The 13,293-nt window shown below is 35.7% G+C and overlaps 1 protein-coding gene across 2 annotated transcripts in view; it reads left to right on the top strand.

The window, feature by feature from the left end:
- BLM (BLM RecQ like helicase) overlaps positions 1–13,293 on the top strand; it is a 61,201-nt gene that overhangs the window by 25,853 nt on the left and 22,055 nt on the right. For both annotated transcript variants that reach the window (XM_039858155.1, XM_039858156.1), the window contains exons 13-14: positions 7,883–7,989; positions 9,357–9,517. In XM_039858155.1, the coding sequence (XP_039714089.1) occupies positions 7,883–7,989; positions 9,357–9,517 (268 nt within the window). The remainder of the gene's footprint in view (positions 1–7,882; positions 7,990–9,356; positions 9,518–13,293) is intronic.

The following is a 13,293-nucleotide window of genomic DNA, read 5'->3' as shown; positions in this document are numbered from 1 at the left end:
AGGGCTCCTTCTTGCCACCAAAGCCACAATTATTCAATAACAAAAACTACAACAGAAAAAATATCCACACATTTATAGGTTGTACTGGATTACTTTATACCTGTACATGAGTTTGTTAGACACAAGTGCATTCTCTGATAGGTTCATTCCATTAAGGCAATGTTTACTTAATGGCTGTTGTGTACCAAGGTTAAAATACTTTTTCCTTCCAGTTTGTTAGTGGGTGCTTTGAGTTTGAGGAATGTCTGTAGGAATAATGACTAAAATATTGGGGTGAATTTTTAAAGCACACCTTTCATTCATTTACAATTAAAGATTGTAAGCTGGCTCTATAAATATTGTAATAAGTAAAAACAGTAACAGCATCTCTGAGGGTTATGAGAACTGGAAATGCCATATGAAGGATATGAAGGGGTCATGAAATTAAGGTAGCTACAAAGACCTTTTCCGACACAACTGGCGTTCTTGAGTGCAAGAATTTTAGAGCCCTCAAAATTTTGTGTGTGTGATCACAAAATTAAAAAATATTTTAATTTAATCTCACCTGCAGAGTGGCATTTGTATAAAATTTGGGGGGAAAATATATTTTGCTTCGTAATTGATAAACATATTTAAGGTGTCATAGTTTAGGTTTTAGTGAGTAACCTGTATGCTGGAAATTTACTTCTACAAATACTACATTGATCTCTGAAAGCCTTTCTTTTTTAATAGGCAATGTTTTTAGGTTTTTTCCATCAATTTAGGTCAGAGGCAATCTACTGTTCTTTTAGGTCAGTAAAATTAATTTGCCAATGCCCTTAGTTAAAGGAATTGATGTAAGTTCAATTCACCTTTTTAGTAACTCTTTGTAGGTATAGAATTTATCATTGGTGTTTGAGTAAACATTGCGCATACATATTTAGAGGCAGACACCTTTAATATCTTTTCCTAGTAGGGTGAGGAGATCTGCTTGGAAAAGCAATAGCTTATACATTTCCTGAGTCTAGCATGTGGTGCCCTGTGCATAATTGGCTTTCAGTAAGAATGAATAAATGAAACATATGGAGGAATTTTGGTAAATGTGGGTAAAATATGAAAATTTAGGCAAGTCTGTTGATTCTTTAATATATTTGGTACTTCTATATTTGGGAAGGTTTAAAGCCCTGAGTGGAAGTAAAAGATTTTAATGAACACTTTCTGGTACATTTTTCCCTGATCTTTTCTGCCAGTAAACCCTTTTTGGATTAAATTTGCCCAACTGCTACTGTGGCATGGCCTGGTGAAGGCAGGTATCCATACAGGTAGAGCCATGGTCCCCATGCTCCTTTGATACTGCTGTTATTCTTCCTCCTTGGGAAATACAAGGATGGTTAATAAAATAGACTTTATTCCTTTTCCTTAGGGCCTTAAGATATGAACTGAGAAAGAGAAAAGGCATAGACATGTAGACAGTTAATAGTAATACTTTAATACAAAAATAATAACAGTTAACACTTAAATATTTAGCCTATACAACGTGCTGGACACGATTCTTGACATTTTGTGTGTATTAACTTACCACACAAAAGTCTTACAAAGTAGATACTTCTGGTTTTCTCATTTTATAGATGAGGAAACTGAGGCACAGAGAAGTTAAATAACTTCCATAAGGTCATATACCTAGCAGGTATTGGAGTGAGGCCTTAAACCTAAACAGTCTGATTTCAGAACCCTTTAAAATCTACAACAAATTGTGGAATGAAGTTAGTGGTGATTAGAGATATAAATTATGAGTGCAGGAACTCAGCAAGACAGGATTAGCTATAACCCAAAGTAACAACTAACTGTTAATGAGGAGGAGTCAGACAGGGTTTTATAAAGGAAGCGGACTTTGTAGGATGAGCGGTGTTTTCTAAATTTTAAACATCTGTATTGAGATACAATTTGTTCCTAAAAAATATACCATCCTATGATTTTTTTGTTTGTTTATTCACAAGGTTGTGTAATCCCACCACTACCTAATTTTAGAACATTTTTGTCTCTTAAAAGAAACTTCAAATCCATTAGCAGTCAGATCCCACTATCCTCCATCCTCCCAGCTCTAGGGAACCTCTAATCTACTTTCTGTCTCTATATTTTTGCCCACCCTGGACATTTTATATAAATAGAATCATGTACTATGTGGTTTTCATGATTGGCCTCTTTCACTTACTTAGCATGTTTTCGAGCTTCATTCATGAAGAAGTATATATCAGTACTTCATTCTTTTTTTATTGACAAATAATATTCCATTGTATGGATACTCTACATTTTATTTATCCATTTATCATGTGATGGATATTTGAGTTGTTTCTGTTTTTTGGCTATTATGATTTATGCTGCTATGAGCCTTTGTATACAAGTTGTCATGTTGGACATATGTTTTCATTTCTCTTGGACATATACCTAGAGGTAAAATTGTTGGGTCATGAGGTAACTACATTTAACTTTTGGAAGAACTGCCAGATCGTTTTCCAAAGCAGCTGTGCCATTTCATGTTTTCTTCAGTAGTGTAGGAGGGTTGCAATTCCTCTGCATCCCTACTGACACTTGTTACTGTATGTTTTTTTGATTATACTCATCCTAGTGGATATGAAGTGGTAAATAAATGGCATTTTAGCGGGTCAGGAGTGAATTAAGGGCCGAAGCTTCTAGCATGAAAATACAGGTCAGGGCCAAGGAATGGTGAATAATCCATAAGTTAAGTGGCAAAATAATGAGAAGGGATGACCGTAGAAAGGTGGCTTGAGGCCAGGTCTAGAGGGCATATCATGATGTATTTATTCTGTAGGTATTTTGACCTGGGAAGTGACTCGATCTAACCTGTATGATAGAATGATAACCCTGATAGTGGAAGGTGAAGTAGAAAAACAAGAGATTAGAGGCAAGATAGCTCTTTTGGAAACTTATTGCAGCCATTTAGGAGAGAGATGATGATGGTGGCAACAGTAGAAGAGGAAGGAAGGGACAGCCAGGAGAGAAAGCAGAGCTGAATCAGCAAGGCTGGCAAGTGATGGGATGAGAAAGATGGACATAGCGGAAGTTTATACTGATTTCTAGTGTAGGTTTCTAGTGTAGCATTAAGTGTAAATGCAGGAGGGGAGAAGGGTAGGGGAAGGGATGATAATGAATCTGATCATAGGTTTTGGTGTTTGGGATGTTTAAGGGCTGAGTGCAAATGGCCAAGACCGTAACCTTCATACTTTCTTTGGTCACATGTGCCACGTAAAGAATTTTGGAAAACTGTACCACTGTACAGGTAAGTCTGACACCTAAAAATTGTCAACATCAGTTTAAATAAAGAGAACATGGTCTGTTGTAACATTTTTAAACAAAATTGTTACCTAGTCTTTTTAAATGTATCCAGTAGAATATTAGTATATAATAGCAATTCTGTACTTATCACTCACTTGCAAAACATATTCACATTTTTTAACTCTTTAACAGATGTTTTACATTTTTTAACTCATATATCTTCTTCAGTTTCCACACAGAATTTTACCCTAAGATAATATAATTTAATGCATGAAGTCTTGTTGCTTACTGTATCATACTTACCTGCAAGAAAAATAAGTATGTAAATTAAGAATTGTTTTTTAATTTTACTTATGCCAAAATTTTCTTCTGGATTGAATTATTATATTATAATTATTAGTACATTACTGATCAGAATAGCTTAAATATATTTTTTAAATAAGTTTTGATTGGTAATGTATAACTCAATGAGAGAGGACTTTTTTTCAGTTACATCATATATCTCTGGATGAATCCAATCAGTTCACATCTCTTACTTTTATAGATATAAGCATTGAGAAACATTACTCACATAAAAATACAGACGGGAATGGAAAACATTTTTTTGTAGTAATAACACTCAATTAGTTGAATTCCTTCTGATGTATATGCCAGAATTACATAATGATCTGTCATCAAAAATTATTTTTAATATTTCAGCTGACAACTGCAAATTTTGTGGACAGCAAAGAATAGTAAACCATCTGACTTGCAAAATAAGTCAGATCATTAGTTACTCACTTTACTTTTTCTGGGAAATACACCCTAAAATATGTTTTACCAAGACCTATCCAATGACCATTAAATTTTCTTGTTACTCTTTCACTTAAATGAACCTTGTATCCATTATATTTGGAAGAGTTGGGAAAATCAAAATACTGTAAGTTTTAGTACACCTTTCCTAATATATTTTTGACATATATTATTATTATATAATATGCTTTTAAATAATAATTTTCTCAAAATGTCATAGCTGCTGATTACTTCTTTCAAATAATTGGATATGACTGCCATGTAACCTATTGGCAAATCTATTTTTCATTGCCAAACCAATTGGCCAAATTAGACTTATTTTCTTATATATAAAAAAGAAAATTAATTGTTTTTTAATTTACATAAACTAGTACATATCCTTGTGACAAAAGTTTTTGAGTTCCAAAAGCAATAAGAGTGGAGCACAAATTGATTCCATTTCCTGACACATCACTTACAATGACGTGCATTTGACACCCTAGACCTAATAATATTTTCCATTTTAAGGGCAACATGAGTACGCCCTTAGTGAGGATATAATGGAATCCCAAACTTTTTTTTAAAAAAATAAAATCATTGTTGAGATATAATTGACCCACCATAAAATTTACCCATTTAAAAGTTAGAATTTAGTGAGGGATTTTATGTTTTCAGAGTTGTACAATCATCCCCTAAATCTAAGTTTAGAACTTTTTCGTCACCCCAGAAGAAACCTGGTGCTCATTAGCAGTCACTCCCCACCCTCCACCTCTTGTTCATGCCCATCTTCTTTCACTTAGAATAATGTTTTCGAGGGTCATCCGTGTTGTAGCATGTGTCAGTACTTCATTCATTTTTATGGCCGAGTAATCTTCCACTGTATGGATATTCCACATTTCATTTATCTATGCATCAGTTGATGGGAACTATCTCTAACTAGAATATTTGGTAATTCCAAATATCCCACTTTCCAACAGGCCAAGGAAGATTTGTTCTATGTAATGAACTCTGAGAGACTTACCTTTTTTATTTTGACAAATTGTGGGAATACTGCTTTTAGTTAGGAGCTTAGCAGTCCTTTTGCAAAAGAGGTATTTGTTTTGGTTATAACTGGATTTGAGCAGTTCTCTTGGGTGTATACCCAGGGGTAGAATTGTTAGTCATATGGTAACTGTACTTAACCCTTGGAAGAACTGCTAGGCTGTTTTCCAAAGTGTCTGCACCATTTTACATTTCCACCAGCAGTGTATTGGGTTCTCATTCCACAAGCATGTGACCCAGACTTTTTTTTTTTTTTTTAATGCATGAAACATTCTGAAATTAAAGTATAAAATGCAGGAAAAAATAATAAGGCCATTTTTGTGCAGTCATTGCAGCATTTCTGTCGGTCGGGAGACTTATACACCAATCCCAACTTAAGTCCAAATCAACTCAAGTAACTTTTGAGATTATCTACATCAAGGGTCCCCAAACCCTGGGCTGTGGACTGTTAGGAACTGGGCCGCGCAGCAGGAGGTGAGCGGTGGGCAGGAGAGCCAAGCTTCATTTGTATTTGCAGCCACTCCCCAGAGCTAGCATCACTGCCTCAGCTCCACCCTCAGATCGTCAGACATTAGATTCTCAAAGGAGCAAAGTGTCAACCTTTTTGATACTTTGTCCCTGGTGTCAAAAAGTTTGGGGACCACTGATCTATGTCATTTGTATTCTTGAACAATTCTTTTTATGCCATAATTTTATCAAGAGTGCACCTTAGTATATCTGAAATCAGAACATCGCAAAAGAGGCTGAAATACTTCATACCTGATGTTACACTTTACTCCTAACAGAAATTTGTAAAGACATGAAGCCCCACCAAGAGTTTCTGGTTCTTTGATTAAAGAAAGTTTCGCCTACAACTGTACTATATTCAGTTTGTTTTGTTTGGTGTTCTGGAGGTTTTTACATCCGGAACAGTGCATAGTAGTAAAGTTCAGAATGGGTCAAAAGCAGAGTTTATTTGTTTTTAGAAAGTGAGAAGACAATTGTGAAAAGAACACGGAGGGGCAAGAGTAACCAGCAGGATGTCTTGACTGCAGGAGCATCCTCACATCAGTCTTTCCGGAAAAAGCACATGTGAAGATGCAGGATCTGGAAATCGATTCCTTTAAAATTATGCTTACTCATGTGCCTTCAGAAAGTCTTTGTGAGCCTTTATGGGTATGCATACCCCAGTTTTAGACCACCGATCAAAAAAGAAGTTAGACTGTGGTTTAGAAATCCGAGGTCTAAGAAAAAGGGGTCTAAGCTGGGGGCAAAAGTTGGGACCCATGGGAATGGTATTCGGGTGCTGTTTAAAGCAGAGAGAATGGTGTCCCTGAAGAAGATAATGTGGGGGAAGAAGAGGAGGGCCTAGCATTTGGGGGCTCATTGTCACTTAAGGAGTAAGCAAAGGAAGAAGAGAAGATGAAGAAATCAGAGGTAAAGGGAATGTAAAATAGTGAGAGCTAATAGAGGTTTTCGGTAAGGACAGCCAACAGTGTGGAGTGACTGAAAGGTCAGCGAAGATGAGATCTGAAAAACCAATGTGAAGGCCAGACACAGGTGGAAGGTTACCACTGCCTCCTGTGTGACCCTCTCACCTGTACAGAGGCCCTTCAGGAACGTGGCTGCCCTCCACATGTGAGGCATTCTTTAGTTCTAAAACTAAAGTTTTTCCTACCAATGACAACAAAAGTCAAACCCATCTAGTTTGGATTTAGACACAAAGACAGAAAGCCAGTGGTTTTTATTCCCCGTCTTTCCTCCTGAGCCCCATCCCCTGTAACATTAGCCGCCTCACCAAAGCTGTTGTAGTTTGTGGTCTCTGCTTCTTTCTGTCCACCCAGGCACTGAGCAATCTTTATGCTATAACACTACCTTGTTCTACAGTGTTCTCTCTCCTTCCTGTGGAGATGTTGGGACCTGTGGCAGTGGAAGGTCCCTGCAGGGCCAAAGACTTTGTAACAATTCCCTCACCTTTCTTTAGTTTTAAAAGCTTTCATAAAACAATTTTGGTAGAATGATGATGGGAAGATCCAGAATGGGAGTGACGAGAATGAAAACGGATGTATAGTTAGTTGGTTGGGGACATAAATGTCTTCTGAGAAACTTGCCATTGTGGGGAAAGAAAGAGGTGGGCTGCCAGCTACAGTGGAGCATAGGGTCAAGAGAAGCCTCTGTTGTTAGGATTGGTGGTCTTAGCACATATTCAGAGATGAAAGGGAAGAATTTGCAGGAGGGGAGATAATGGAGAGGAAGAGCTCCCTGAGGAAGTGGGAGAGGAGGTGGGATACCAAGGGCCAAAGACCAGAGGGAGAGGAATGTATCTGTCTCAGCATCACCCACGTTGTCTTCGGGGTGCAGAGCCGAAGTACAGTGCTCCATGCTCTGTAGGGCTTTAGCTCATATGGCTGCCCTGCAAATGGCTGTTCATGTACACAGTCAAAATTTGGGAACATTGGTGGCTTAAAAATGTATACGTTTTTTCTTGTGATTTTCTTAATCTTTTAAATAATGTTTTAGCCATCTCCGCTTTTAATCGACCTTATCTCGGAGACTAGGCTCCTGACTTACCTGTCTTTTCTGCATGTTGTTCTCTTCTATAGGTCTTCCAGTTCTTTGTCAACTAGTCCCGTAGACATTCTCTGTTTGTCACCGTTCTTTTCATTAACCCATAACCTGACTTCCATTTTATTGTTCTATTATGTAAACTGCCAGTGACAGTATTAAATTTAACGCAACCTGATATAGGTTTGCACTGCAAAAAATCAGTATTTAATTTTTGAAGGTGGCTAAAACTACATTTTCCCTAATAAAATTTTATGTTTGGGACTTTTTTTAGGTTTACCATGAGCTTTAACAGACATAATCTGAAATACTATGTGTTACCAAAAAAACCTAAAAAGGTGGCATTTGATTGTTTAGAATGGATCAGAAAGCATCACCCACGTGAGTACAGCCATGTGATGAATTATGTCTAGAAGTAATAAAGGTCTTTTTAGTACCACAATAGAATATATAATATTGCATATTAAACATTCCTTATTATGCTAGCACTGACTATTTATAGAGCAGAATATTACAACTCTCTCAATTCTGGAAATTGTAAAATCTCATTTGGTTTGATAATAATAAATCCTAACAAAAAACATATTAGCATACTCCCTTTTACATCCCTATATTATAATTTGTGTTTTCAGTGTCTTTGTTCTGGCTTCTATCAGTGTACGAATTACACAGGTCTTTGTTTTAGTGCCTTCTCCCAGGTGCATCTGTCTTCAAGTTATATTAACTAAAACAAGATTATGAAATTCATGGTAGTTTTCCATGTAACCCCTTTTCCACTTTTCCATGGAGAATTTTTTTTGTTAAACATCTTTATTTCATTTTTTAAAAATCGGTATACACATTTGCTTGAACAAATCAGATAATGCAAAAGTAGACCAGGGAAAAGGCAGTCATACCCCTCTCCAGGCCCCGTCCCAGGCAGCCGATACAAATAGCAAATAGCTTAGTGTGTGTATATCTACCTTTGACTCTGCTACAGAGTGAGGACTTTTTCTTTAATACCTTTTATTTTCTGATTTAAAAAATAACATACATAAAAACAATGAATATAATAAATACTCTTTGAAGAAAATTTAGAAAGCATCAAAAAGAAAAAAGAAGCAAAAGATAAACCTTAGCACAAGTCCCTGTTATTACTTTGCTTGCTTCCTTCTAATAATTTTTGTATGCATTTTTCTTTCTCCATTAGCATACTATACCTACCGTGTTTCTGTCCTTAACCTGTTTTATATCTTGAGCATTTTCCCATGTCTTATTAAAACTTAGAAAACACTTGATAGTTATACTATATTTCATTTCATAATTTCATATCTTAATTATTCCTCTAATATTGACCATTAAATTTTTTCTAATTTTTAAAATTATAAAAATACTTTTTGCACAAGTCCTTATATCGCTTTATTTTCTACATTGGTTTTTTGTAGAAGGAAACTGAACCAAGGCAGAAGCATTTCTAGGGTTCCTGATGTATATTACTACATGCTTTCCACAAAGTTTATGTAAAGGTGCCTTCCTGTTTCCTAGCCAGGGTTTGTCCCAGTCCACCTCAGGAGTCATTCAGAGGGACAAGATTAAAGGTCAAATCTTGTCATTTCCAGTGTACACAAGTTCCTTGCTTGAATTACTCTACCTATGTGATTTTCCTCTACTACAAGAAAACCGTGGAGGTCTGTTTATGGTTCATGTATTTCTAAGAACATAATGTAAATGGGTTGCTATTTATGTTACAAGTCCTCATTTCTTGGCAGATGATTCAGGGATAATTTACTGCCTCTCCAGGCGAGAATGTGACACAATGGCTGACACCTTACAGAAGAATGGTCTTGCTGCTCTTGCTTATCATGCTGGCCTCAGTGATTCTGCCAGAGATGAAGTACAGCACAAGTGGATCAATCAGGATGGCTGCCAGGTAACATTTTTAAGATGAACAAAGAAATAACTATTTTATAGTATCTAAGCAAACTTGCACATGTAAAATGAAAATTGTTTTTTTACCTTTTGTAGTACACCTCAAAATAAAACAAATTGAAAAACATGATTTTTAAGATTTCTAAAGTTGCTCTTTCTTTCTTAAATAAAAAAAAGTTTTTTATTGAGATGTAGTTTACATATCATAAATTCACCTTTTCAAAGTTTGCAAGTCAATGATTTTTCACATAGTCACAAGTTTATGCAACCATCACCACTAATTCTAGGATATTTCATCATCTTTAAAAGAAACCCCATACCCATTAGCAGTCAGTTTCTAATCCCCCATTTCCTGGCAACTACTAAGCTACTAGCTACCACTAATCTGTCTCTCTAGATTTTCCTATTCTGAACATTTCATGTAAATGGAATCGTACCGTCTGTTCTTTTGTGACTGATTTCTTTTACTTATCATAATGTTTTCAAGATTTATCCATGTTGTAGCATGTATCAGTACTTCATTTCCTTTTTGTGGCTGGATAATATTCCATTGTATGGATATACCGTTTGCTCTCTCCATTCATCAGTTGGTAGACATCCGGGTTATATCTACTTTTTTGGCTATTGAACGTTCATGTGAAAGTTTTTGTGTAAATGTGTTTTCAATTCTCTTGGGTGTACACCTAGGGTGGAATTGCTTACTCATATGTTTAACTTTTTGAGGAATTGTCAAACTTTTCCAAAGCATCTATAGAATTTGACATTCCCACCAGCAATGCATGAGGTTCCAATGTCTCTTCCTCCTTGTCCACACTTATTATTGTCTGTTTTTTTATTATATCTGTTCAAGGATGAATTTGAGGAAAAGGACTAATGATTTTTTTTTTGTAGCTTATGAAGTTTTTAGCTCTCATAATGCACACAAAAATCATTACCCTAAAGATATAGAGGAAAAATATCTCTCAAAATTGTTTTCTAAGGGAAAACAGATGAAAATCTTACAGGATATCAGTCTAGTACTCTCAGAAAGATGTGAAGAGACTTATATGAAGTAGAAACAGTTTGCCATAAGAAGATCACAGGCTACAATGAAGGGAGAGATAAAAATGCAGATAAGAAAACGGAAGAAAAGCAAAACAAATAGAATTATATATCAAAACGCAAATGGTCTGACTCAGTGCAGTCATTTGAATCAATGATGTATTAAATAACTTGAGAATGTGAAGGGGAAGAAAAACAGATGAAAATTGAAGAGGAGAAAAAACAAATTTATTTGTTGGTGACAGGGAATAAGAGTTTAGCCTAAGAATAATAAGTGTACCCAAGAAAAAAATCAGGGTAGTTGATATAAATACAGTAGTCAAATGTATTACAAATATATAATGAATATGTAATAAATTTAAAAGACAAACCACTGGGGGAAAACTTACATGTTGATAGTTTAGCACTTTAATTTACAAAGCTAAAAAAACAGTTAGATTAAAAAAAATGTGTGAAAGAGAACGTAAGCTTAAAAACAGCCCAAAAGGAAGTAATCACTAGAAATGATTAAAAACCTAAAGAACTCAACACTTTTATATCGATAAAATTAAAGGTAACAGCATACTAGGCAATGTATCATCAGCAAATAAAACATTTTGATATGGAAAACATGAGTCTTAAATAATAAATTACCCTAGGCTATTGAGAGACTATTGGATAGGAAGAACTACAAAAGGCCAAATTCAAGTTTATTTTAAAGAGCAACTTTGCTATTAAAAGAATTCAAATTTAAAACAGGAGATCATTTTCACCTCTCATATTAGCAAACTTTTACTAACTGTTGGGAATAATGTTGTAAGAGGCTGATTCCTATAGTACTCATGACAACCTTTCTGAAAAACAGTATGGTAGACTCTATCAAGAGCTTCAAGTCTGAAATGTGGGCATGGAATTTGTATCAGTGTTATCTTTAATAGTGAATACCCTAATAGCTATTTACTACTGAATAGTCTAAAAGTCCTGAGAGAATGATTGTGCATATTATGGTACTACATTCCCGCCATTAAAAATGGTTTATGAAGAATTTTTAATGATATGTAAATGTTCACTGTTACTGATGGACAAAGTTAATGAAAAATAGAATTTAAAAGTGTGTGATCTCAATCATAAAATAGAATTGAATAGAAAAATAGACAAGTAAAGAAGCCAATTTTTTCATGTTTTTAAAATCTTTGTACATAGTGTAGTCTACAGTATACGTGCATATATATACATATTTTTATATATAAAAAAATACTGATCAAAACTATGGTTTTAAAAATTGGTGAGGGTTTTTTTTTTTCTTTTTCATCTAATTGTTTCTGCTCTTAGACCAGCTAATCTAACTGGACAGCCTAGATAGATTTGTGAAATAGAATAAAACTTGGTGGTTTTTCTTTACAAAGAAATGATTGTAGCCTGAAGTTTTAAAAGCAACACAGAAATAAAGAAGGAAGTAACAACCGAACAAAGCCAGTTTTCCCCGTTACAAGAAATAAGGACTTCAAAGAGAGTTGGCATCATCAGTGGCCTTGAGCCATGTGCCCACCCAGCCTGGAGAGATGCACCCGGGCTTCTTGGAACCCTGTGGGCCCACCGTGCAGGCATGGCTGGGACATCTCTCCCCACAGCCTCTCCACCTGCTCTCCACCATTAGAGGCTTCTGTAGACTTCCTCTTTCCAGGGAGCTTTGTCTTTGATCAAAGCACTGTAAATTTAGATGGATGACTAACCTAGAGTGCAGGCTGCTGCCATTCCAGCGTTGATAAATGTACCCATTTGCCATCCACATGCTCCATAGCTTGCAGTTCCTTTCTCTGGTACTCGCAGTCACTGAAATCATGTCATTAGCCTCAGTCTGGCTGCCAGATAGTTCAGTTGCTTTTGAAATACTGTTCTTGCAGTAGCGATTCATTTATTTAAGTACTAAAAAAAGGCTTACAGCTTTATTTATATAATATAATTTTGCCTAGAGATATAATGTTTTTGTCTGGGTTAAATAGGTCCTAAATTTGCAACTGAAATGGATGTTCTTGAAAATTATTTTTTTACTAAATACTGATTTATCAAGCTCCTGAAATTTAACTATCACCTTGCTTGCACTTAGTAATTTGCATAGGCCAAGATTGATGATCCCCGGCCTTTTTTTTCTTAGAATAAGCAACCCTCAGAGTTCCAATAAAAATTTTACATTTTGACTTTGAAATAAGCTGATGAATAAAAGGAGCTGGTATATGATCAGCTGTTGCCACTGGGAAAATGGATGGTAAACACTGGAACATGTGAGAATGCCATTATTCCTGAATCACTGAAAAAGCTAGCAGCAGTGACTTCTGAAAGCTCAGGCCCTGAGCTCCCGAGCAACACGTTCCTGATCACTGGCCGGGATATCCTGGCTCTGTGAGCAATGCCCCTCGCACCTCCATGTCAAAACCATAAGAGAACAGTGACAACACCTGGAGAGGTGACTGCTATTGATTGTAGCTCCCTTATGTGATAATACCAACTCACACAAGAAAGTGCCTGCCTGCCATACCAAGCTTCTCTTTACCGTCTTGGGTCTTAGTAGAACTACAAATTGTCAATATGAAAATCTCATATTAGTCATGATAAATAATGGGACCAAGTTAAGATATTAGATTATTGTATAGAGTACATTTGAAAGTAAAATAGAAGATAAAGCTTTTAGAAGCATCTGTTATTAAAATGTTTCTTTAAGTGCATTATGAGTCTAATAAGCTTTTGCTCTTACACCAG

The sequence above is a fragment of the Pteropus medius genome, unplaced genomic scaffold (assembly GCF_902729225.1).
Source record: "Pteropus medius unplaced genomic scaffold, Ma_sr-lr_union100, whole genome shotgun sequence".
Classification (NCBI taxonomy): domain Eukaryota; kingdom Metazoa; phylum Chordata; class Mammalia; order Chiroptera; family Pteropodidae; genus Pteropus; species Pteropus medius.
This window is presented reverse-complemented; position numbering and strand designations above follow the sequence as displayed.